General features: G+C 42.8%; 2 protein-coding genes across 5 annotated transcripts in view; one reads left to right on the forward strand and one right to left on the reverse strand.

Annotated features, from left to right (window-relative positions):
- Positions 1 to 26,515, reverse strand: part of LOC124802406 (serine palmitoyltransferase 2) — a 420,470-nt gene that overhangs the window by 100,025 nt on the left and 293,930 nt on the right. Inside the window, exon 1 of one of the 3 annotated variants that reach the window (XM_047263161.1) lies at positions 20,828 to 20,865. The exons of the other annotated variants lie outside the window; for them this stretch is intronic. Within the exon in view, the coding sequence (XP_047119117.1) occupies positions 20,828 to 20,856 (29 nt within the window). The 5' untranslated portion in view covers positions 20,857 to 20,865. Of the gene's footprint in view, positions 1 to 20,827; positions 20,866 to 26,515 lie in introns of those variants that run through there. 3 annotated transcript variants of the gene reach the window in all.
- Positions 1 to 26,515, forward strand: part of LOC124802404 (reticulon-4-like) — a 377,134-nt gene that overhangs the window by 11,456 nt on the left and 339,163 nt on the right. The gene's annotated exons all lie outside the window — the stretch shown is intronic.

The raw sequence follows: 26,515 nt of genomic DNA on the forward strand, positions 1-26,515 counted from the left end.
AACACTTTTTGGCGCGAAAACCTTTTTTGGTATTGCTTCTGCTTAATTCGACTATAGTCATAATCTTAGCCAAATTAGAATCATGGAAAACATCCTTCGATAATTTATTTCCACAGTCCCTACATCTGTAACTGATAATATGTTTTAAAGTGTGAAAACTATTTCTAGCTCACCTGCAACGTTAGTAATGACCTTGCTGCCATTACAGAAGTATTTGAGTAAATTTGAGGACGCCTTCACTTCCTTTTCGTTTAGATTATGAACTTCTATGAAAGAATGTTGGCTGCTGTCGGGATTGCCCATATGAGCGATGCTGAAGCCACGCTTACACAGCACACAATAAGCTTCTGTGGGTCAGCTGATAAGTAAATAATTCAACGAGTATGTTTAGACACGAATGTCCTTACACGGTGATTTTTGGAACGTGTACAAACTCTAGGGATTGATCGATGAGAGGATACGGAGCAAAAAACGTCCGATGAACTTAATGTCCGGAAATGCAGGGTTCCCTATCCTAGAAACCATTTATTCAGTCGTACTTTGTTTCAGAGACTGTGGTTTAATGCGCGCTGTACCATGCAGTCAAGTTACAGTATGCTTGGTTTTCTCCTAGAGGGTGGTATTGTTCCTCATACGTCATGCCCTAGAGCCCTCTTCTGCGATAATAATTCGTAACGTTGTGTCAGATTCACTTCTCGTGTTGCCTCTGCAAGTAGTGGATGTGATACAGCGTTGTATACAGCGGTTCCGTATTCGAATCGAGAGCTTGCCGACATGGCGACGGGGGGCAAGGTTGTATGAGACCTATCCCCGCCTACAGCAACCAGAGCGTTCAATGTTTTCAACAGTGTTTCGCCGTTTGCCAGAGACAGGGTTGTTTCAGGAAATCATGAATGATTTACCCGTAATGTTCGGACACTAGACTTGGAGGAAAACGTGAAGACGACTGCAGTGTCATTACCAGGCAGTTGGCCCGCCAATACAAGGTAAGACAGACGATTGTGAGGAACGTTCTCCATGACAATTGGTACTATCTATAATCACTTGCAGGGCTTACAGGCGAAGTACTTCCCACATCGGGAGCAGTTTCGTCAGTGGTTTCTTCATCCATCCTATTCACAGATCAGGCCACATTTACGCGGAGTGGTATCTTCAACTTTCATAATTCATCTGTGGGGATAGTATGCAGAACCCCCATATATGGTGACAGCGAATCACCGGCATCGGTGCAGCCGGAATTTGTGAGCCGGGATATTTGGCGACCGTATTTTGGGACCAGTTATCCTTCCACATCGTCTAACAGGCCAGAACTGTCAGCGTTTCATGCGGGTGACTGCCTCACCGCCGGCCGGAGTGGCCGTGCGGTTCTGAGCATTAGTCTGGAACCGAGCAACCGCTACGGTCGCAGGTTCGAATCCTGCCTCGGGCATGGATGTGTGTGACGTCCGTAGGTTAGTTAGGTTTAATTAGTTCTAAGTTCTAGGCGACTGATAACCTCAGAAGTTGAGTCGCATAGTGCTCAGAGCCATTTGAACCATTTTTTGCCTCACCTGCTGGAAGAAGTGCCCTTGATGATTCGAAGGGTTTGTTGCTGCTACATCATGGATCTCCGCCCACTTCACCGTTAACGTCCGGACGCATCTCAATCACGTCTGGTCGATGAATCGGACGATGGGGTCCAGTTGCATGGCCTGTTCATTCACCGGACTCAACTCGTGCGATTTCTGGTTATGAGGCCATCTCAAATGTATCTTGTATGTAGAGCCCATTCCAGATGTGGAGACAGTGGAGCAGCGTATTCATGCTGCCTTTGACACTGTTCAGATGCAGCCTGGCCAATGTGAACGTGAGAGACAGAACATGCTACGGCGCGTACACGCATGCGGTGAGGCAGATGAAAACCATTTACAGGATGTACTGTAACTGTGGCTGCATGGTACAGCGCGTATTAGACCGCAGTCTCTGTAACATTGTATGATTCAATAAATTGTCTCTAGCATAGAAACCATACATTTATGGTCATACGTTCGTTAGACCTTTTTTGTTCCGTGTCCTCTCATCGCTCAGTCCCTAGAGTTCTTACATGGTGGAAAAAATCGCCTTGTATTATCCTTCTCCGCGCGTCGGTGTTATTTCCGTGCCTTATTTATACCACAGCTGCTGATCGGTGCGAGGTGATCCCTTCCGTTGGTTGCCAATACTGACCGAGGAAACATTACCCTTCGTACAACCTCTCATGACGCATAAGTTATGGCTTTTTTCTCCGCTCCTCGCATTGCCTACAGCCAGAGAGGCTTCTTTTCGTAGTACACGAACAGAAAAGACCACCGAGAATGGTATCGATTGTTGCAAGAAAACAGAGATCTGTCGGACGGGGAATTCGAACTATCTATACTACTTCGCGGATTAATATTTATAATGGTGGTCACTGAGGGGAGTTGGCCCCCTTAGTACTAAAGAAGTACCTTGATAGCTGAAGTGTGCTTGATGGGGCTGCTTCACGCGCCTACTACAAGTCGCGTAACGCAGGTCTAGTTTAAGTTTCCATCGCAACTTGTTGCCGGCGACTGGCATCAGGCAATGCTGTGACGGCAGCCTCTTGCATTTCGCGCTTAAAAGCTTGTCAGTCGTCAGGGTTCTTGTTTCGTCTTCTAGAGCATAGGTCAGTGGTTCCCAACCTGGGGGTAATTACACCTTGAGGGGTAATATGGAAATTTCCTGAGGGTCAAAAACTAAAAGATTCGTTTCTGTTTGTCACGAAATTAAATTATTTTCAAAAGATCATCACTATTATCAAAATTTTGTAAGACTCTAATACTGATTTATCTAAGTTATCAAAAATTAGTTCTTCTCATTTTGGTAGCATTAATGCGGTGCAGGTTACAGGTTCCTCACATATTCAACTCTCTACATACATATGTTGTTTTGTCCCTTACGTCTCTGATGATAAAATTGAGACATATACGTAACAAATGCTAAATATCCCAAGATAATGTTTCTCCAAGTTGCAGATAATATCTGCAGTTTCCAGAAATTGCTTCATTACTCTCTTCGAAACAGATAAATGAATTGACAGCGCGGCACAGCAGTAACTACATAAGAGCTACTATAGTGCTGCACATTATTGTTGTTGTTGTTGTTGTTAGTGGCTGCGGTGAGATACAAAGAATTAAAAGCCTGGAATCTTCCAATTTCTGCCCGTTCAGATGTCAGGAGTGCAGCAATGAAGTGATTTACGGACGGTACAGTGCACACATTTTAACTTGGTTGATTTTACATAGGGAGAGTAATGCAGAGGAAGTATGTTTTGTAACAAGTGCCTGCCCTCACTGTGGATAGCTGGCTTTCTTATCTGAGGAGGACTTACTTTAAAAGTAAGTGTTCCAAACAAAGTCTCTCATTGTACAGTTTAGTTAGGTGATAATGTAGGGGAGGGGGGGGGGGGGGGGTGTGCTAGCAAATTCTGATTACACTGAAGGGTAAATGGTCTAAGAAAGGTTGGGAACCAATGCTATAGATGAACCGATGATGCAGCTGATCGGCAAGTGAAGTATTTGTTGTTTAGAATGTGGTGGAAGTGCACGTGGAGGGGCTAGTGGCGACTGTTTCTTCAGCTGAGCTGAGGCCAAGGACCCGCTCGATCCTCGGGGCTACGAGCACCCTCGGCGCGATGCGATGAGCCTCGGCTAATGAGCCCAGCCCTCAGAGCTCGTCCTCGCCCATTACCCACCTTACACTCCCTACTTCGCTGTCCCCACACACTTTCTTCTCGATCAGATTCGCAGAAAACTACTGTGTGATTAAAAGAGGGTATTTTGAACCGTAGTCGCCTTATTTCGTCAGCCACGGTGTCAGTTCTTCACTTCGAGAAAATTCTTGTGACATGAGCCGAAGACGGTGTCTTAACTTACGATCGATATTCACTTGTTTTCACTCGCTGCCAACATCAGCTTTCAAAGGTGTTTTCTAGTACTCACATCGCTGTAGCCATATTTTCGTGTTGACGTCGACCTGTGATTACGATCATCTATAAATGACATACACTTACCAGTGTTTGTGATAAAAGCACAATTCCGCATAAAGATGCACAGAGTACGTTGTCGTCTGCTACATAAAGCTCACTAGCTTGGTCGAACTGAGAAAGCTAACTGAGAGACCGACTTCAGTCGAAACAGCTACCCCTGTCAGCCAACGGGCCATGATTTTTCTTAGAATGAACAATTAGTACGAGCTGTGGCGAAGTGTACACAAAGTAGCCTTACATGTTCAATTCCCTAAAGGTAGCTATTTAAGTAATTGCAAACTTGAGGAGCATAAATAAGCAAAAACTTTTTTCAAGCGTTCTTGATTCTCTCTAGAAGGGTGAGTTTTGCGGGAGAATTTGGACTGTTCAACTTGGCATACAGATGTGACATTCTTAGCAGAAAATTGCTGGAAAATTATGTAGGAAAAATAATACTGAGAGATAAAGAACAAAGTTCTCGGATTGGAAAGGATAGGGAAGAGGAATGTAGTCGTTCACCCCTTCTGCTCCATCTATACATCGAAAAAACTAAGACGGAAATAAAAGTTGAGGAGTGGAATTAAAGTTAGAGTTGAAAGAGTATCAGTAATAAGATTTTCTGATACTGCTATCATCAGTAAACTTGAATTATAAAATTCGTTGAATGAAATGAAGTCTAATGAGCACATGTTATGGACTGAGAATAATCAGGAGAAAGAAGTAATAAAAGAAGAAATGAAACGGCGATAAACGTAGCACCAAAATATGGGACCACTAAGGAGACGAAGCGAAGGAATTCTGTTAATTCAGAAAGCACAGTAACACAGGGTGAAAGGAGGACAGAAGAAGCAGGGTAGCACTGGCAAAAAGGGCATTCCTACCGAGAGAAGTCCATTAGTATCAAACTTAAGTCTTAATTTGATGAAGGTATTTCTGAGACTGTAAGTTTGTATCACAGCGTTGTGAGGTAATGAAACATGGACTGTGGGAAAATCCGAACAACGGGCAATCGAAGTATTTGAGATGTGGTGCTACAGAATCACGTTTTTTAATAGGCTGATTTCATCAACGTTTTTCATAATCGCGCTTTCGCTATGTAGTTTTTGTTTCAAAAATCGTGTACAGCCACAATCTCTGTACTGTTGTCATCTGATTGTCGTGCTGTTAATACGCAATATGAAAGTGACTGAGGCTGCTTCCTGCTCCGTAGTGAAGCACACGTATGGAACTCGGTTAAAAACTGCCAAGAAGTGGGTTGTTCTTAAAGTTTTTCATAAATTTACAGGAAAAATAGGATTTAAACTTTACAGTTGAGTTGCAAATGCACACTGTATGTGAGCGGAATCTGCAGCGTGCAGTTACGGGATCGCTGGTTCAAGTCTCGCACTGATCATCCTTATTTGCTCAGTTTGAAATACCTACATCTCGTAATTGTGAAATTCATCATTTTTATGAATAATGCACTTTTCTTGTGTGTAATTACATATTGCACGCGAAATTCCTGTTTTCATTTCAAATATAAATTCTTAATTATCGATGTTTTATGAAAGATTGTTAATGAAGTTTGCTTAAATTAAGGAAACGTAATTTAATTTTTTTGGACTAAAATGAAAAAGCAAATACTCTTCATTTGGACTACGTCCAGTGTTTCATACCACATATGTAGTCTTACACGAGCCAGAGTGGTAAGTGTCGCAGAAATATGTTGCAACAGTCATTCTCACCGCATCAAGTACACCATACAAATTTCTGCAATTTTACGTTTTCCTCTGTAGCATTACAGTAGGAATCCAAAAGATCTGATCTGGAGCCAATTTAAGGCATTTGTCGCGATAAATAACAAAGACTGTTAATCTGCCAGATGTCTGGAACTAATGCACGTAGCTTTTTCCCATGTCATTTCCAAACGCTGGCGGGATATAAAACGGCACATCATAAAAAAGAGGAGAAAATGCGACGCATGGTTGGCTTAGTGTATTCTGTTGTTGATAGGCTTGTTATCTACAGTTCCAGAATTGAAATAATTTCTCAGATTCGGGTAAGAAAGGAGCTAAGAGATTACCAGACGACTGTCTTTAATTAATATCTTCAGTGGCTTCAGAATTCAACAGTACGGTGAAATCTCTGCAGTATGCTTTTGCGTAACACACAGCTCGCTCAGAAAAATTACCCTGTTTTTTGGGAGTTTTCATCACTCATGTTTGTGATTAGAATACTACGTTAGGTGAGATCGAGAGCATTTTATTCTTTCCATCTGGTCACGTTCTCTTCAAAAATTAAATGACATTAGAAGCATCATTGTTTTCCTGCTCGTTTCTTTTTACAGTACGTCTGAATTGGAACTGCCCACATCATTGCAGGTTGTTTGGACAAGCTGGCTGGCTAGTGCTGTCAAAGCTGCTGTCCCACATTATCACTCAGGCTACGTGCTTGTAACACTGCAAAAAACGTATCTTTATGATGATACTTCTTGACTGTACTCGAAGCAGCTTGGCTTCCGCTCAAACGAAAACCAGTGAGATTCGAGCAAACGCGGAAGAATACGTGTAACGTTTGCATCAGGTTCATTCTTAGGACGAACACAGTATAGAGAAAGATGCGGGGATTGAAACGGTAGGTGAAGACGGAGTTGGAATATATCCAGCAAGTAGTTGACTTTGGATTCAAATGCTACTCTGAGAAGAAGAGGTTGACACAGGAAAGGTAATCGCGACAGGTCGTATCAGACCATTCAGAAGAATGACGACTGGCTGTATAAGCTTTGGAAGATTACTTTTCTGCATTTTTATCAATATTTAGTACACAACAAGCATGAAGTCACGTACAAATTTCGGTATCGTCGTACGGTATAGAACTCAAGAACGTTTCCCCTATTCCTTTGGGTAGACTACTCTCATCGCACGTAGTAAGATAATTAAAATTTAGTGTCACACTAATCTGCTACTTCAACGGCCTACTGAGAACTGACAAGCACGATGCTTTGCTCAGCAAAAATGGCAACACCAAGGGAGCAGGCAGTGCCTGACACCCGTCCATGCACTGATGACATTAACAGTTCAGTACAGTAGCTGACAAATGCCACTTAGTTCAGATCACTCTATAACAACCTCTTCATCGAATGGACGTTAAACTTTTATCTTCCTTTTTCCATTTAATCAAATTCATAGTTTGTCAAAGTCGTCACACGATTTTAATGCTCAATCAAGCTGTCAGTGTAAAGTTATTACCTGGCCTTGTTTCCGTTCTGGTGTAACGTAAACCACATGACTGCTCTCTACTACTAGTGATTTAATCTTCTGGTTAGCTTGACTGACATTCAGTATCCTCTCAGCTCCAACCGTTACTTTACGAGGAAGAGTTACGAGATAAGATTATTCCCAGAAGAGCGAGTGTTAAGTGACTGCAACTTGACGTCAGTGGACGTGTGTGCTGGTGCCACGTTCATTTCTTTCGAAGAAGCGCATTTGATCTGAAAAATGCCTTTAGTACAGTATTTCTGTAAGCTTACTACTACTATTAATTTTTGACTGTTTTAAAGTACTAGGAAATCTTGGTTAGATTAAGCTAGGCCCGTGAGCGTCATTCCGCCTACATCTATTGCTGTCCGTTTGCGATTTAAAAATACACCATCAGTGTTCCAGGTCGAAAATCTGAGACCAGTTTTGAACTCACTGTCCAAAAGTCCCTGCACTGGTACCATTCCTCCTGAAAGAGTCATAAACGCAAGTGAAGTACCAGATTCAACTTTGTGGATAGCTGAAATTTCCGTAATATGTTTAGCATAGTTTTGGTCTTCGTGTCACACGCCTAAGGGAAACTGATGGAGTAGGTGAGCGGCAGTAATACAGTCTGTAATTTGACAGTGTGTCAGTCTGAGATAAGTCGAAGGTTTCTTAAAGTAAATTATGGTGACGAGGACTCTGGAGTGCGGGATTAAAGCGCGAAAGTTGCATCGAAACTGAAGGAACCTTCACGGCTGTATCATTGGGAGGGGGGGGGGGGGCGCTAAAAGTAAAATGGTTATATGTGCAGTGTCTTAGATGGTATACCTAGGTTTATATTAAGGCAGTACAGCCAAAAGTGTATCGAATACAAACAGCTGTACAGGAACTCTTGACAGGAAATAGGGCCTGCAGGCTGTCAGATCGCTTCGTTCGCCTGCAGTGGGAGCTTAAATAGATAGCACTGCCAGAAGTCTCCCATACGCTCACAGATATTTCAGGCTTCTGTTTCAAGCCAAATAAACGTTGGGAATCTTCCAAAGCGCTGTCAGCTATACATCTTACCGAAAACTGTACTCCGGTCAGTCCTATAAAAACAGGTAAGATTTGAAGGAATATCAGACCATTACTTCAAATGTATTGTTCACTTGGATGTAGAGGATTTCATGTTCAATAAGTTAAAACTATCAGGACGGAGATGTCATTTGTGCGCGGGTGTGTTATGAAACAAGTAATTATATTGGTTTTCCCTCATTATCCCTGACTAGTAAATATCTATGAAATGAAATGTCAAAGGATTGTGTCGTCAAACAGAACAATTTTTTCTGTTGATATCAGTATAGAAATTTCTGATTGGATTCGATATATTTAGCAAACAGCAGTCTGCGTACTGAAGGCGCCATTCAGTTGTTCATCCGAATGACAGTAATTAGCCACAATATTGATCATCATGGTCTGCTAGAACCCGGCGTGAGGGAGGATCGCTTTGGGTTCCGAAGAAATGTAGGGACACGCGGAGCAATAGTTGAACCTATGGCAGCATAGAAGGTAGTTTAAGAAACGGCCGACCTACATTTATAGCATTTGTAGATTTAAGAAGGTTTTGTCAATGTTGAATGGAATACGTTCATTGTAATTCTGAAAAAAGCAACGATAAAGTCAGGGAGCGATATTCTATTTGCAACGTGTAAAGAACCCAGGCGGCAGTCGTTAGAGTAGAGGGGCATGAAAGGGAAGCCGTAACTAAGAAAAAGTGAGACAATGTTGTAGCCTATCCCTTATGTCGTTTCAATCAATACATTAGGCAAGCACTAAAGAGGAAATTAAAGAAAAATTTGGAAAAAGGATTAAAGTTTAGAGGTGTGTTGTGTGTGTTGTGTGTGTGTTGTGTGTGTGTTGTGTGTGTGTTGTGTGTGTGTTGTGTGCTGTGTTGTGTGCTGTGTTGTGTGCTGTGTTGTGTGCTGTGTTGTGTGCTGTGTTGTGTGCTGTGTTGTGTGCTGTGTTGTGTGCTGTGTTGTGTGCTGTGTTGTGTGCTGTGTTGTGTGCTGTGTTGTGTGCTGTGTTGTGTGTGTGTGTTGTGTGTGTGTGTTGTGTGTGTGTGTTGTGTGTGTGTGTTGTGTGTGTGTGTTGTGTGTGTGTGTTGTGTGTGTTGTGTGTTGTGTGTTGTGTGTTGTGTGTTGTGTGTTGTGTGTTGTGTTGTGTGTTGTGTGTTGTGTTGTGTGTGTGTTGTGTGTGTGTGTTTTGTTGTTGGTGGTGGTGGTGTGTTTTGTTGTTGGTGGTGGTGTTGTTGTTGTTGTTGTTGTTGTTAGTGAGTGTCCAAACGATTTTGAAGAGCGGTTGAACGTAATGGACGCTGTTTCGAAAAGAAGATATAAGACGAACATTAACAAAAGCAAAAATAGTGTAATTGATTGTAGTCGAATTCATTCAGGCGATGCTGACAGCATAAGGAAAGGAGATTCTAATAGTAGTAGGTGAGCTTTGCTATTTGAGCGGCAAAATTACTGATGACGGCCGAAGTTTACAGAGTGGCAGTAGCAAGAAAAGCGTTTCTGAATCAGAAATATAATATCGAACGTAAGTTGAAGTGTTGGGAAGTCTTCTTCTGAAGGCGCTTGTAGCGAGTGTAGCCTCGTACGGAAGTGAAAGTGGACGATAAGCAGTTAAGACCAGAAGGGAATAGAAGCTTTCGAAATGTGATACTACAGAAGCGTGCTTAATAGTCGTCAAATTGGTTGTGGGGGAAGCGTCGGTATAAAAATTTCAGACGAATACCTATTCGCGAATATGGTAAGAAAGTTCAATCGGTTGTATATTGCATTAGTTACTCGGAGTTGAAGGGATAGACAGTCGTGGAGAGCTGCATCAAACCAGTCTTAAAACTGAAGACCACAAAAACATGGTATAGTTTGGATTCTGCTAATATGTTATCAAAATTGTTTTTCCTTTGCGCAAATATATAGACACGCGAAAGTTTCAGGAGTATACTGCAACTAATAAAACATGCTTATATCGGGTCTATACGTGTTAGAGACCGCCGTGTTTGGTTGTTTAGGGTGTCGCACAAGTTCTTCTCTATGAAGCTGACTGGGATGCTCGTGAGAGTTTCCATAGGGCTTGATTTGACATGACTTTTGCCCAACGTATACGAACAATTTATTGCCAATATTTGTTGATAAGACACGTTTCTTCCGGTGTGGTTTGGTTACGTTCTGTGTCATTAGAAGTGTGGATTGAACAGCACTCTTAAAGATCGAAGCTCATAATCTGCAGGTTAATTCTGCTATACATGTACAACACAAGAAAAATTTACGATGTTTTGACCCAAAGCGTCGGACGTACGAACATTTACAATGTATATCAGACTGTTAACAAAAGGATCGCAAGCGCTCTTACATATTTCGGGTAACTGAACATTTTTCACTTCTCCTTCCTCATACATAAAATTCGTCATACATAAAATTGGTACAAGGCGAAGCATAATAAGGTGTGATAGTCTCATAGACTTGGAGCGCATGTTTTTATATTTGTTATAAATGGAAAAATAATGGCCACACCAAAGGATTTGCACGTACTTATCAAAAATATGTATTGCTGAAGGCATATCATTCGGGTTACTTGCAATATCTAGTTATCCACCTATTTCCCCCACATGGCCAGATTTAGAAAACATTAAAAGAATGTAGTGTCTTGTTGCCACTGTGTATAGCGATGACCGTGGTAATACTGCTTCTTTGAATTGAGTGCCTGACATCTCGTTGAGTTTTGACTCCCAATACTTTTTTTGCATAAGAAACAGACTCTACGGACAAAGTGGTGTTTCGCTGGAGATGTAAAGAAAGATGAAATTGGGTAGCCTACAGCAGCGCTTGTGTGATGTAACAGTTGCTGTTCGTTAACGCGGGATCTTTGCCAGACACGATTAATGGCATACATAACGCACACAAAGAACTGGTTCATTCCATCCAAGTTTTTGTTTTGTTATACAAGACTACACAATATGTGCGCTGTCTTCAGTGGAAAATTTTTCTAACTACCTGTTTATTTTTTGTTCCATTAAAGTATATCAGAGAGAGCGCGAGAGACAGACAGACAGACAGCGAAAATCCTCGAAGTCGCTCTCCCAAGTTCAGTTCTGGCGGAATGCTCCTTTAACGCCCACCCCATACTCATCTTAAATCCCCAGCCCTACAATGCTTCGTTGTCGGTTACATTATCATCTTCTGTGTTTGTTGTTGACACCTGTTACTGTCTAGGATTGCCATATCTAGCTGTGACCTCGTTGGGACACATTGACATGGGTGTATAGAAACGAAAGTGATACTTTTACACTCGTTGTTCGTATTACGTTTAGAAAGGATCGTCTTATCAGATCGCTATTGAAATATGAACTGCCCGATTCTTCCACAAGGCGCTGCTAAAATGCTACAGCCTATATTCCTGGAGAAAATAGTATTACGTATTACGATGGCGCTAGATCTAGAAAGTGCATGCATCGTCGATACAGGATACGCAACATGTAACTCCACATGGGACGACCTTATTAACATAAAAAAACGGAGGCTGTATTTACATGTGGCGTTACTTCAGTACGTGAGCCGAGCTTGTTACTGTATTTCGCAAAATCGTGGCAAAACTGGGTCTTGTTGGGACAAGGTCCATAACGGTGACGGGCCCGATGTCTCAGGACGGATGGCAACGCTAGTTATTGTCACGTGTTGAGATCTCCTGGATCGCGCCTCGTGTACAACGTACCAGTTTTCTTCAGTATAGTACGCAACTGAATCTCAGAAATGCCAGTTTTAACGATACTAAGTTTGATGGAATTGTTAGTTCATGGATGGAGGAAGTTGTTAGTGATACAGATAAAGAAATGTACGAAAAAGACGATTTCACAATAGTAAGTAATCACAGTTCTGCTGGCGGAGGATCATTAAGTGCAAGTTTAATATGGTCACACAATGAAGAATTTAATCTCTGGAATTTTGTTTGACGTGAAACTTTACTTGCTAGAGAAGTACTATAATTTTTTACGCTGTAAAATTCAGTTCTCTAAAAATTCGTTTGTGTACTACGCTACTGGCTATTAAAATTGCTACACGAAGAAGAAATGCAGATGATAAACGGGTGTTCATTGGACAAATATATTATACTAGAATTGATATATGATTACATTTTCACGCAATGTGGGTGCATAGATCCTGAGAAATCAGTACCCAGCACAACCACCTCTGGCCGTAATAACGGCCTTGATACGCATGGGCATTGAGTCAGAGCTTGGATGGCGTGTACAGGTACAGCTGAACATGCAGCTTCAACACGATACCACAGTTCATCAAGAGTAGTGACTGGCGTATTGTGACGAGCCGGTTGCTCTGCCACCATTGGCCAGACGATTTCAGTTGGTGATAGATCTGGAGAATGTGCCATCCAGGGCAGCAGTCGAAAATTTCCTGTATCTAGAAAGGCCCGTACAGGACCTGCAACATGCGGTCGTGCATCATCCTGCTGAAATGTAGGATTTCACAGGGATCGAATGAAGGGTAGAGCCACGGGTCGTAACACATCTGAAATGTAACGTCCACTGTTCCAAGTGCCGTCAATGCGAACAAGAGGTGACCGAGACCTGTAACCAATGGCACCCCATACCATCACGCCGGGTGATACGCCGGTATGGCGATGACGAATACATGCTTCCAATGTGCGTTCACCACGATGTCGCCAAACACGGATGCGACCATTATGATGCTGTAAGCAGAACCTGGATTCATCCGAAAAAATGGCGTTCTGCCATTCGGGCACCCAGGTTCATCGTTGAGTACACCATCGCAGGTGCTCCTGTCTGTGATGCAGCGTCAAGGGTAACCGCAGCCATGGTGTCCGAGGTGATACGCCATGCTGCTGCAAACGTCGTCGAACTGTTCGTGCAGATGGTTGTTGTCTTGAAAACGTCCCCATCTGTCGACTCAGGGATCGAGACGTGGCTGCACGATCCGTTAGAGCCATGCGGATAAGATGCCTGTCATCTGGACTGCTAGTGATATGAGGCCGTTGGGATCCAGCACGGCGTTCCGTATTATCCTCCTGAGCCCACAGATTCCATATTCTGCTAATGGTCATTGGATCTCGACCAACGCGAGCGCAAAGTCGCGATACGATAAACCGCAATCGCGACAGGCTACAATCCGACCTTTATCAAAGTCGGAAACGTGATGGTACGCATTTCTCCTCCTTACACAAGGCATGACAACAACGTTTCACCAGGCAACGCCGGTCAACTGCTGTGTGTGTGTGTGTGTGTGTGTGTGTGTGTGTGTGTGTGTGTGAGAGAGAGAGAGAGAGAGAGAGAGAGAGAGAGAGAGAGAGAGAGAGAAAAAAGCATCTTCTTCCTGTTGGTTAAATTTCGCGTTTGAAGCACGTCATCTTCGTGGTGTAGCAATTTTGATGACCAGTAGTGTATTTAAAAACCGTAGAAAAGTGATTGTGTGGCAAGAATAATATTGCAGGCTTGAATATTCGTAAAAATAAATGTTATATAACATTGATTAAAAATTTTAAATGATTTGCGTCTTGAGTCCCGATTTAAACATAGGGGTTCCGGAGACTCCACTTCATAGCATACTTTACAGGAAAGCCACTTCGTGGCTTAAGCGTTAAAACAGCAGAGACAGCCTCCATATGGTTTATGGTAACTGCTAAATACCAAAGTCCATACGAAATGGATGAAGATATAGCGAAATATCACGTGCCTAGAAGCTTCTATATTAAAGTTCTTTAGACTGCTTAGGACCGCCTTGAGGTGGTCGGAGACACACGGCAGTCTTCGTAGACCAAAAATAGACTGGAAGAGAAACATGTGGGGACTAGATCCGGAGGAGTCTCATTTAGGCTCTTTTCAATAAATGCTAATGGTTTCACCGCGAAAGCAGGAGCGTTTCGTTTAAACACGATGTCGTACAAGCCCTCCATTTCCAGTTAATACTACCGAAAAGCTTAGGATGACATACAGTACTCTATTCTGCGTGTACTAAGCACCTTCAAAGTGTGCATGTGACCATCTTTCCACTTGCGTCAAAGAAAGTGTACTGCTTACTTTCGCCCACTGTCTTTCATGTCATCTCTCGTTGAATTATTGCGACAAAGGTAGGACTAGATTTATTAAACTACGGACTCTTGTAACACTTTCTTTTATAACACAGCTATGCTGTTAACGTACTCTCTTCTAGTTTAAAGACTGAAGCCTTGTTACCAAGTGTCGATCAGCGTAGAAGCTTAAATTTTAAGGCCTGGCGCAAACACGCCAAATCGTATCTAATGTCTCTCCTTACCATGCTATAGAAGCTAGTAGTTAGCATATAAATAAAACGCGCATGGAAGAATTATTTCCAGAAAAAGTAGGACTGTAGACTCGCAGTAAAAGTATTTGAAGAATGTAGATTATTAAGAAGTAATCTTGGAGATGTGGTTCGACCATGTAACTAAATGAAAAGCTTTATTGTGCCATAGACGTTTCGCTTTTTATTGATGAAACCTTTTCAGTGACCTCTAATGTAAGATTGTTTTATGTATACTACATTTGCTACATACCTAATGATCCCAGGTAAGTTTTTATATTACAATTTTTTGTTATTCTTATTGTTAATAAATAACTTTTTACCAAAGGTTTCGTAAGGTTGATTTGCTGTCTCGTTTTACAGACAATTTTGTGATCTTACTAGTCAGTATGTCTCTTCCTGAGTTTTATGTAGTGGGCTTGCGTACATCCATGTAGTTACATAGATGGACCACATGCCCAAGAAAACAGAAGCAACTGAGGAACGAGGGAAAACGCTAAAAAATGAATGTTTAAAGCTGCGTGACTGTGACACTCACTCTTGCAAGCGTCAGGCAACGCTGTTAGTGGGTGAGCGATATAGGCAAACCTCACAGTACCCACGTCACAGCTTTGCCTGCCAGTACTATCTCCTTTTCGTGCTACATTTTCCTGCATCTCTTGCCGGATTAGCGATGCTGGAAGAAAGACTTTTGGATTTGCTTTTGTATAGCTTAGGCTGTAGAGCAAAAGTTCTCGGTTTGAGTCCCGCCAGAAGATGTGTGCGAAACTCATTGAAACGTTGCGACAAGACGTCACTACTCGGCTGATAGCCCGAGAAGAATTCGTCATAAGTAGGAAAATATCTTCAACATCGAAGTGAGAGCACACATCGCTGCAAGGCGGCAGAGAAGCAAAACTATAAACAAAGTATAGAAATGTTGAAATTTTTGTACCTCTCAGTAAAAAACTTTCTACAGCGAAGACGCATAAATATTTATTTTCGCCAACATGTTTCGACAGGCTTTGCGGTCATCTACTGGTCTTCAAAAATTGTTACAAAACGTCTTCATTGTGAGTTGGAACATCATGCCAAGTTGTGATATTAGTGGATAAAATTTAGCACATTATGCTAGGTTTGTCAAGATACGTTTGCTAATGTTCTGAATTTTATCCAGTAGTATGAGAACTTGGCATGAGGTTCCAGCTCACAATGAAAACGTTTGTAATAATGTTCGAAGACCAGAAGATGACAGCAAAGCCCATCTAAATCTATAGGAAATTTTTTACCAAGTAAAACAGATCGCTCCTTCTCATTTCCCAGCATGAGAATTTTCAGTTTTCTACCTCTGCCTGTTACCCAACTTCCAGGCGCATCTGCAACGTGGCTGAAATATTAGAAATAACACATCTTTATCATCGTTCGGCGCGTGCGTACCGTAGTGAGTAGTTCGATAATCTGATAGTTACAATGAATTAGGTCATCTTTGTATTTATCGGGACTTTGAGCAACACTGCAGTGCGGGCGGCTAACAGTACTGGTGCAGCGTAGATGTGACCGCAGGAAATGTGGTGTACCTCCCAGCAAGATAGGAAACGTGTTCTATCTGCAGAGGATAGACTCAGCTCAACTATGGATTACTGGGAGACGGCGCAACGCGCCTTGTTGACCACGTCATTGGCCAGACCTGTAGACGCCCGTCCCCGGAGCTTTCGTCGCTGACTCACTGCACCGTGTCCGTGACTGGACTGGCTCGTCGCCAGTGCGGGTCTTGCCGCAGCGTTAGGAGAGGTGCCGCTCGAGGTCGGAAGCTTCCCGAAAAACTTGAATATTGGTTAAAAGGCCAAGCGATGCAGCAACCGTTGTTTTGGGGCGAGACAAGAACAAGACAACGATACCCTAAATATATACGTTGGGAACGCACTCACTGTTTCATTAATGTAGCAGCGGTAGCCAGGCAGTCTTTGATGGACTGAGTTAACACTGAGTGCGCCCAACGATACCGTCAACAAAACCCTTTAGTGGGAGCTACACTGTTAGCCATAACAACTGCCACACCAAGAAGGATAGCAAACAACTACCAGGTGTAGCGGTATGAAATGAGTGTTCAGATACAAAAGTGTCGATAGGGAACATTTGTTGTGAACGAGCCTTAATTTTGTTTTGGTTGGTATGACATCTGTCAAAGATATTTAGTATACATCAAGTCATGGAACAAACATCATCATATGTTTTCATCGTGTTAACAATGTCGAATTTTGTACCAGAAAGTGACGATTTGCGGAAAGCATTAATTTTTTGTTTACATTTGAAAAAAAGTGCTGCGGAGTCGCATCGAATGCTTGTCGAGGTATTGATGATCATGCTCTATCAGAAGCAACATGCAAAAGATTGTTTCAACGGTTCAGAAATACTGATTTTGATGTAAGAAATGAAGAACGTGGAAGACCCCCAAAAAAGTTCGTAGACGCTGAATTGCAAGCAATATTGGATGAAGATGATACTTTGAGTCAGAAGCAAATGCCAGGAATGCTCAATGTTGCACAACAAACAATTTCTGACCGTTTGAAAGCTATGAGAAAGATCCAAAAGTGTGGAAAATGTGTGCCATATGAATTGAATGAAACACAGATGGAAAACCATTTGTCAAATTTTGCTTCAAAGACATGAAAGAAAATCAATTTTGCATCGAATTGTTACTGGTGATGAAAAATTTATTTTAAGAATCCTAAACGGGAAAAATCGTGGGTTAATCCGGGACAACCATCAACATCGACTTCAAAACCTGATCGATTCGGCAAGAAGACAACAAATGATCAATTTGAACTATGCATTGATTGAAAAAAGAGCAGAATGGGCCGGAAGACATGGAAAAGTAATTTTTTTACACCACAATGCACCTGCACACAAAGCAAAACTGGTTCAGTTACAATCGAAGCACTTGGCTGGGAGCTGCTACCCCACCCGCCGTGTTCACCAGACGTAGCCCCTTTCGACCACCATTTGTTTTCATCAATGGGACACTCACTGGCTGAGGAACACTTCGATTCCTACGAAGAAGTCGAAAATTGGGTGTCTGATTTGTTTGCTTCAAAGACGAACATTTCTATTGGCGTGGTGTCCAAAAATTGGCAGAAAGGTGATCAAAGTGTATAGAAAGCAATGGTCGGTACTTTGAATAAAATTTTTTAAATTTTAAATTCAAAATTAGTGTTTCATTTTCACAGAAAACGCTCATTTCATACGGGTACACCTGGTATTTCATTTATGGTGCTTATACAGGAAATTAGGAATAATACACAAGAATATTTGGAATCTGCTGACCAGGGCAGCAGTCGAATACCCTCTGTACGTGCTGACAGCACGAGCAACACGGGATGTTTCCAAAGATTGTGGCACAGATGCCTCGATGATATAGCAAAGAATGTGGTGCGTCTCCTGCCTGCAGTGTTGACCTTGGGTGCGCACCTCTGTTGCCGCGTGTGTAGTAGCCGTTAACATGGTGACCGTTGTGACAGTCGGTGGTCCTCCTGACGTCGTACCGCCCGTGTGGATATTCACTTTGCTGCAAACCACTGCATCTCCTGAGTCAAAATAAGAGGTCCCCAGTAGTGAGATCGACTTTCTGAAACCATCTACATCGCGATGTAGGTTGAGATCCCAGGTATCTCACCCTGCAGCCAAATCGCAATTCTTGGCGATACTCAGTAGTACTAAAATGTAAGTACAATATTGACTGGTTGCGTGGTATAATGGATAGGTTAAGCTATTGCATGCAGAAAGTCATCGGTTCGAATCTTGTCAGGTACTACAGCTTTTTTAGGTTTTAAATTTTTATCGAAATGGGTTTAATCATTATTTTCATTCAGTTAACTGATTTAAACGTAATTTGTCAATCATTTTAATCATTATAGCAGCTTCATTTACTCTTATTTTTCTTCCTATCATTAATTAAACGTTTGAAATTCCTGTTGAAGTGATATTAATATCATGTATTAATTGGGATTTTTATTTCGTTTTATTTGTGTTCATCATTTTGCTTGAATTTCGTTTTGCTTATACTCATTACTTTCGTTTAAATCATCTGCGTTATTTTGTGAATAGTGCAATAGGAATTTAGGCTATATTTTAAATGTTTGACGATTACCATCCCCGATTGACCCAAAAACATTGCATGTCTTTTAACGAAAAAATACAATTTTCCAAAACATTGCAAAGTCAATATAGATTATTTCGTGTTTTGTTTTTTTAACCGATAGATCGGCAGTGTCATATATTTAAATATTAGGCAAACATAAATTCACATTTACAAAAATTCCGAGTGGAGAAAGTGATAGAAATAAAAAAGGAGAACAAGTGAAGAAAATCATACAGTTATTGAAATGTGACAGAGGAATAGTTATAAAAAATACATGTAAACCAATTATTTCAATAAAAATAATGATCAAAGGCATTCCGAGAAAAATTTAAAAAGAAATTAAAAGCACCCGACGAGATTCGAAACCACGACCTTCTTCTCATGAAGGCCTTATCCACATCCATTGCACCATGCAACTAGTCGATATTATACTACTGTTTTAAGGCTATTGAACGTCACGTAAAATTCAGAGTTTTTCCCCCCCATTGATTACTTGTTAACGAGAGCCCGCCAGGGGGAATAGGCTATAGGGTGTGATACTTGCGATCTTTAACCTACATCAAAAGTGCTTTCAAAAAGTCGATCCCACTGCTGAGTGCCTCTCCTTGCTACTTGTGTGACGAATCTAGAGCATTGCCGGTTTTCTCGGGTACTAGTCACGTAAGGCTGTCGTGGTCCTGCGTGATGTTGAGGTGCTGAAACTGATTCCATATTTCCATATTCGCAAGGCATTCGGGGATCACGACCAACGTGAGCAGCAATTTTCGAGTAACATTAAAAGTAGTCTACGATCTCCCCCCCGCCCCCCCCCCCCCCCTCCGCCCTCTTCCGTTGCGCATATATATATCTCGTCCGGCTTGCAGCCCGCTGAAGAGAACGCGCAGCAAAAGGGGGCGGATTTGTCCTACTGACTGGTGCCGTTCTTCGTGTATTACAGAATATATATATATATATATATATATATATATATATATATATATATATATATATATATATATATATATATATATATATATATATAATGTGTGTGTGTGTGTGTGTGTGAATGAGATAAGGGGGGGGGCGACATACGTGCAGGTCCATATCGGGGTGAAGTTGTTAATTTCTGCGCTCTAATCTCACTCGGAGGGGGCAAGTTGCGATGTTCATGTCATGTGGAGTCAGCCTCAAGGATAAGGGCCGCACACTGTATGAGCGGTAGTCTGAAAGTAGCACTGATTACGTATTATAGGTTCCTGGCGAACGGTACGGGCACTTCTTATGCAGAAGAGTACGTTGTCAAGAAGAGCCCTGTTGGAGAAACATTCATACCAACGCAGTGCATTGGCGAGAAAACCTGATCTCGTGTAAAGGCACTACTGGGAAGTAGTATATGGGCCGCTTCTGCTTTCAGCTCCTATGCAAACTGTCCAGTAACCTCGCGCAATATGGGCAAGTCACATTTCTATCACTTTCCAAGTAGCTCGGAGTCCCAAAAAATTAGTCGCTAATACTTCATCGCGAGCAGAACTGTTTATGCTTTTTCTTGCTTTCTTCTGCGCCATACAACTTCTTTGACAAGAGTTTTGTCTGGTGCGTGTAATAAACTAAACTAATTTTATCTAAATTCACGTAACGGCGTCGTAACATTTTCATTACCCTTAGATGTTTCGTAACATGATTCTGATAGTCCGTATCAAGCTTCTTTGATAGGGTATCAACAGAAGTGATACGCATAGCGCGCACAGATTCTCCGCAAGCAAAACTTCATTCAAGACATAATGTATCCGTCCATATGAGCTGTTTATCTCCCGAACAGCGTCGAGAATCCTCCTCAGACATATTCTGTTTAATTAATTTCATCGGCTGATTACTTAGGAGAATCATCAGTTGGAAGTACAGAAAGAGCTAAATCTATAGTGCTGGAAAGATTACATTTAGATTTGCTTGCCGAGTAATGAATGGACTTGTGTTGTTGCACGAGTCCCAAGCCCCGTAAATTATGAACCGTCCTCAGTTCAGTTTTTTCTGCGTGACGTGGTCCATATTTTTAAAATTCTTAACCTATCACTTACAACACTTTATAATCCATATCTATGGAAATGTCCTACCGATGAGTTGGTTAGAAAGTGTCTGATGTTGCAAGACAGAATGGTTTGAAAGCCACACTCACCACAAGGAGCCGCTGTCGCTCTTTCGCATACCAGAGGTGTTACCAGCAGCAGACAGTGCCATGAACTGCCAGCCAGACCAAGCAGCATTAGTGTGCTTGATTCCTGCTTACGTAAAGGGATAATCTCGTCCGGCTTGCAGCCCGCTGAAGAGAGCGCGCAGCAAAAGGGGGCGGATTTGTTCTACTGGCTGGTGCCGTTCTTCGTGTGTTACAGAAAATCAGCGCTGTTTCTGCTGCTAATAGATGTCGTGGCCTCGCTATTGATGATGTGGGGACAGTTTAGCTTGGAGCGGTGGGTCAGCAACGTTCAGCCTTGAGTGCGCGACAAGTGCAGACGTCTGCTACATAATGTTCGCAGACTTTAGGAAACACCTTTATCTTGGTACAGTACGTTAAGATTGGCGTTCAGCTTATCAGTTTTCTTTTCTCGTAGTTAACACGTTCTGAAATAACACTTGTCACTGTGTGAAATACACTCCTGGAAATTGAAATAAGAACACCGTGAATTCATTGTCCCAGGAAGGGGAAACTTTATTGACACATTCCTGGGGTCAGATACATCACATGATCACACTGACAGAACCACAGGCACATAGACACAGGCAACAGAGCATGCACAATGTCGGCACTAGTACAGTGTATATCCACCTTTCGCAGCAATGCAGGCTGCTATTCTCCCATGGAGGCGATCGTAGAGATGCTGGATGTAGTCCTGTGGAACGGCTTGCCATGCCATTTCCACCTGGCGCCTCAGTTGGACCAGCGTTGGTGCTGGACGTGCAGACCGCGTGAGACGACGCTTCATCCAGTCCCAAACATGCTCAATGGGGGACAGATCCGGAGATCTTGCTGGCCAGGGTAGTTGACTTACACCTTCTAGAGCACGTTGGGTGGCACGGGATACATGCGGACGTGCATTGTCCTGTTGGAACAGCAAGTTCCCTTGCCGGTCTAGGAATGGTAGAACGATGGGTTCGATGACGGTTTGGATGTACCGTGCACTATTCAGTGTCCCCTCGACGATCACCAGTGGTGTACGGCCAGTGTAGGAGATCGCTCCCCACACCATGATGCCGGGTGCTGGCCCTGTGTGCCTCGGTCGTATGCAGTCCTGATTGTGGCGCTCACCTGCACGGCGCCAAACACGCATACGACCATCATTGGCACCAAGGCAGAAGCGACTCTCATCGCTGAAGACGACACGTCTCCATTCGTCCCTCCATTCACGCCTGTCACGACACCACTGGAGGCGGGCTGCACGATGTTGGGGCGTGAGCGGAAGACGGCCTAACGGTGTGCGGGACCGTAGCCCAGCTTCATGGAGACGGTTGCGAATGGTCCTCGCCGATACCCCAGGAGCAACAGTGTCCCTAATTTGCTGGGAAGTGGCGGTGCGGTCCCCTACGGCACTGCGTAGGATCCTACGGTCTTGGTGTGCATCCGTGCGTCGCTGCGGTCCGGTCCCAGGTCGACGGGCACGTGCACCTTCCGCCGACCACTGGCGACAACATCGATGTACTGTGGAGACCTCACGCCCCACGTGTTGAGCAATTCGGCGGTACGTCCACCCGGCCTTCCGCATGCCCACTATACGCCCTCGCTCAAAGTCCGTCAACTGCACATACGGTTCACGTCCACGCTGTCGCGGCATGCTACCAGTGTTAAAGACTGCGATGGAGCTCCGTATGCCACGGCAAACTGGCTGACACTGACGGCGGCGGTGCACAAATGCTGCGCAGCTAGCGCCATTCGACGGCCAACACCGCGGTTCCTGGTGTGTCCGCTGTGCCGTGCGTGTGATCATTGCTTGTACAGCCCTCTCGCAGTGTCCGGAGCAACTATGGTGGGTCTGACACACCGGTGTCAATGTGTTCTTTTTTCCATTTCCAGGAGTGTATGTAATGTTGGGGTTTCTCACTACAAAGATCTCTGACTTCAAGGACTATGCTTGATGGGCAGTATAGTGTTTAACCAAACCTGCCAGTTGGCCAGTTGCGTCGCGTTTAGTTTGAAAGTGTTTCTATTAGTAATAGGAGGAACACAATCTGATCAGTGCAGTAAATGGGCCATTCCATAGGATAGTCTATGAAACGACGAAATCCAGTACGCTGCATGATGAACGGCCATCAGGATTGGCCAAGGCTCGTAAGCGTCTGTCATCAGTGGCGGCCAGGGTACGTTAGTGTACACCTGTCGGAGTATTTAGTTGTTAACAGATCGACTGAGTATTTCCAAATTACTATATTGCGCGTCTCGCGATAAGCGGGAAATGCGCGTTCGAGTCCCGGTCCGGCACAGATTTCCGTTGTCATTCCAGTCTATAGCTGATGGTAGTCCATATTCGCAATTGCGAATTCATTTGATGTGTTAGGTTTTGTTTGCTGACACGCCTCAAGGAATTTAAGAGACTGTGCTCGTGTTATAGAACTAATGTTTTGCTTTATTTGTGTTGATTAATGCGAGTAGGCTTAAATTCATTTTTGTGTTAATGATTTTAATCGTGTCTTAGAAGCAATGGCGAACACCAGAGCTCTGACCGCCCAATAGAGATCACCGCACGGAGATACTTTAAAAAATGCATGGTGTCGAAATGCAGGAAAGATAAATGTAAATGTGCGGGATAGCTGGCTGAGACCATATTTACCTCAACCGAACGAGCACGCAATAGCGTCCACAAAAATCTGACATTGATAAAGCTATGTACGCGTTGGTTGGACAGAAATGCACTCGGAAGAGTGCTACAATGCGGTGTTTGACCATGTATTAATTACAGTTCACAGGCCTATTTTGCACTGATTCATGGCTGTGGATGAAACTTGGATTCATCATTACACGGTAGAGGTGAAATAGTCAAAACATTGGATAAAGACCCGCGAGAGAGCACCGAAGCAGCAAAAGACCATTTTGTTAGCTGCTGACGTGATGGCTGTATCCATTGTTATTTCCAGCGTATATTCGTGATGATGGATAATTTGCAAAAGGGCGTTACCATAACCAGTGCCTATTTTTGAATTGTTTCAAACATGCGTAGACTGAAAAGCGACAAAGATCGGCATGCGGAAAAGTTTCTTTTCCAGGCTAATGCATCGTCCTTCACTGCAGTGCTAAGACAAAGTGAATATGTTGACCTTTGAAATGGTCCCTTATCCCCCACCCCTCCATTTTCTATTTAGCTCGAAGTGACTACTTCCTGTTAGTTCTAACTTCAAGATTTCCTTTGGCGGAAAGAAATTTGTATGAAATGAGTTAATGATTGTTAGCATAAGATCATTTCGTAGAGTTGAAAAAAATAATTTTCACAGTAGAATGGAAAAAAAAGTAAACTAGCTGTTCCATATAGTTAGTCGTGGATGGATACCATTATGAAATATTTTATCAAATGTTTCCTGTTTTACCACGTTCGTTTTTAACATTTCGGCAAGTCACAAGAGCTGGCGCGCGTTTAAAAATTTACAACATGGACATCTTTAAGTAAAAGCAAGGCTTTAGCAATAGCTGAAGGTAGGGCATCGATCGATAAGGCATAAAAGGATTAACTGTAGCTAATAAAACGGAAGAAGAAAGTAGCTGCGAGTTTTCTTGCTAAGCAGAACAATAGTCCGTATTTTGGAGAAATTTTAAGGCATTTATATTGCCCATAATGTTCGTGAACAACGGTATCGAGAACCACCAACTGAAAAAAATCCATCAGCAAGTGTTGCGGTTTTGCAACACTTACACACTCACCGGAAACATCTGTCGGTGTGCACACATCAGGGCAGAGTAATCACGTGTATGGTGAATTAGGAAACCTTGTACTTCAGGAGTGTCACGTTGCAGTGACGTCGATCCGTATCGAAGGCATCAGTGCCAAGTGGTTTGATAGCACGGTTCTCAAGGTTGAATTTGCGGTGTTAGTTGTCTTGTTTGAGCGGTGCAGTTGAAACTGAACGGTATGAAAACTACAGTTTTCTGCACTGTGCCCCTGCGTAACCATACGTTAGCGTCCACAAGAAAGTTCATATAATCCGGTCTCGACGTATAGTGTGTGCTGATATAATTCAAGATTTAATTTGCCGAAAGGGGTAAACTGAATAAGTTTTGTAAGTAGTTTTTCCCTTCATCGTATAGATGTTGATGAATAACCATCAGGGTCGCTTTAAGTCTGCTCAAAATTGCTTTAAGATTGACACTTCCGCAGGCACACAGTGGGCAGAGAGCGGAATTGGCACGTGTAGCACAGAACAGTTGTAAAGGTAAATTCTAGTCAGTTCACAAACTAGTTGATGTTCAAAAATGGAACTGGCGTCAGTATCTGCTGAAAGATTTGCACTAGGTATTCATTATAGTTATATATGCAACAGCTATTTTTAAGCAATTGCAATGCAAAAAACGTTATTTTGTGCTACTAAGACTTAGTTCCCGAGATGAACTTCAGACTCAGCTGCTGACACTGGCTGTTACTTAAACATCACACACACCGAACATTCAGTTGAATCCACCTGTTGATCTTTTGTATGATGACAGTCGAAAAACTTTGACATTACATTCCTCGTAAGAACACGTACTTGAAGCGACGCTGCCACTGCCGTTATTTTATGGTACGTAATTTCCCATAACGACCTTTTTAAATACTTTCATTCTGCTATGCTTTTTTTTTTTCATGATACGCTGCGTAAGACTGACGGCTCTCTTCAGAGATGACTCCACTAACAGCTTCGTTGCCGAGTGCCCCAACTGCAGACTGTGTAATTTTGCAGATAGCGTAATTTTTGCTGTTGCTGGCAAAGCAAACTTTTGAGTCCATAACATTTTTACTGGATTGAAATTGCAGCGACAGGTTGGCAGCCTAATGACGGTATTTCCGTATGTCTTTGCGAGCGTGTCGCCTTTTTATATGGGGAACCTTGGTTTATGAAGAGAGATTTGATTCAGAAGCTCCCTTTTTTATTATTTAGTTTCGACGCACAGACTAAATGTCATTTTACAATGGTTGGGGTCTTGTCGACAACAAGAGAATGGATGGGAACATTATCAAGAGAATTGTTGACGATGTAGCCACATAACGTGCATACCATTTTTCTCGACTGGCCTCTTCCGACAGTCCCCTGTTGCCAATCGACGTCTGACATTTTGACTGAACAACATTTAACGAGCGTGCTAGTAACGTTGTTCAGTATCACACTACAAGCAATTGTAGTTGCAGATAAAGTATTAACCCGGCGACTGTGAAAAATGAAAACATACAGAATCTCGGAGCGCAATGGACGGTCCCATACGACTGCAAGCCGGCCGAAACTGCAGCATGGTGCAAGTAGGAATTGTGGTTGTGAGCGAGAAGGTGTTGTAAGAGCAGTTGGTTGCTGCAGCTACAGGTCTAAATACATGTCGTGCCTTCCTCGTGAACCTCACTCCACTGTCCTATCGCAGCTGTCAACTCGAAAGTAATTTTGAACAGACTATAGACGTCCTTGAGTGCTGCGTGTGAAGAACATTGAAGGATTCACATCAGCTCCATTTAAGACGCGACGGCTACGTAGCGGAGGATATTGTGCTTCCATCGCACCGTACACTGTGACAGCCGTATTTCGCTTGCCGCTTACCGGCATCGAAAGTGTTAATTATTTTGATAGCAGCCTCTTCGGCTTTGAACACCCAGTAACTCTAAAATGACGAATAAGTTACTACATTTCATTTTCTTTCAAGGAT

Source organism: Schistocerca piceifrons, chromosome 6, assembly GCF_021461385.2.
Source record: "Schistocerca piceifrons isolate TAMUIC-IGC-003096 chromosome 6, iqSchPice1.1, whole genome shotgun sequence".
Lineage (NCBI taxonomy): Eukaryota > Metazoa > Arthropoda > Insecta > Orthoptera > Acrididae > Schistocerca > Schistocerca piceifrons.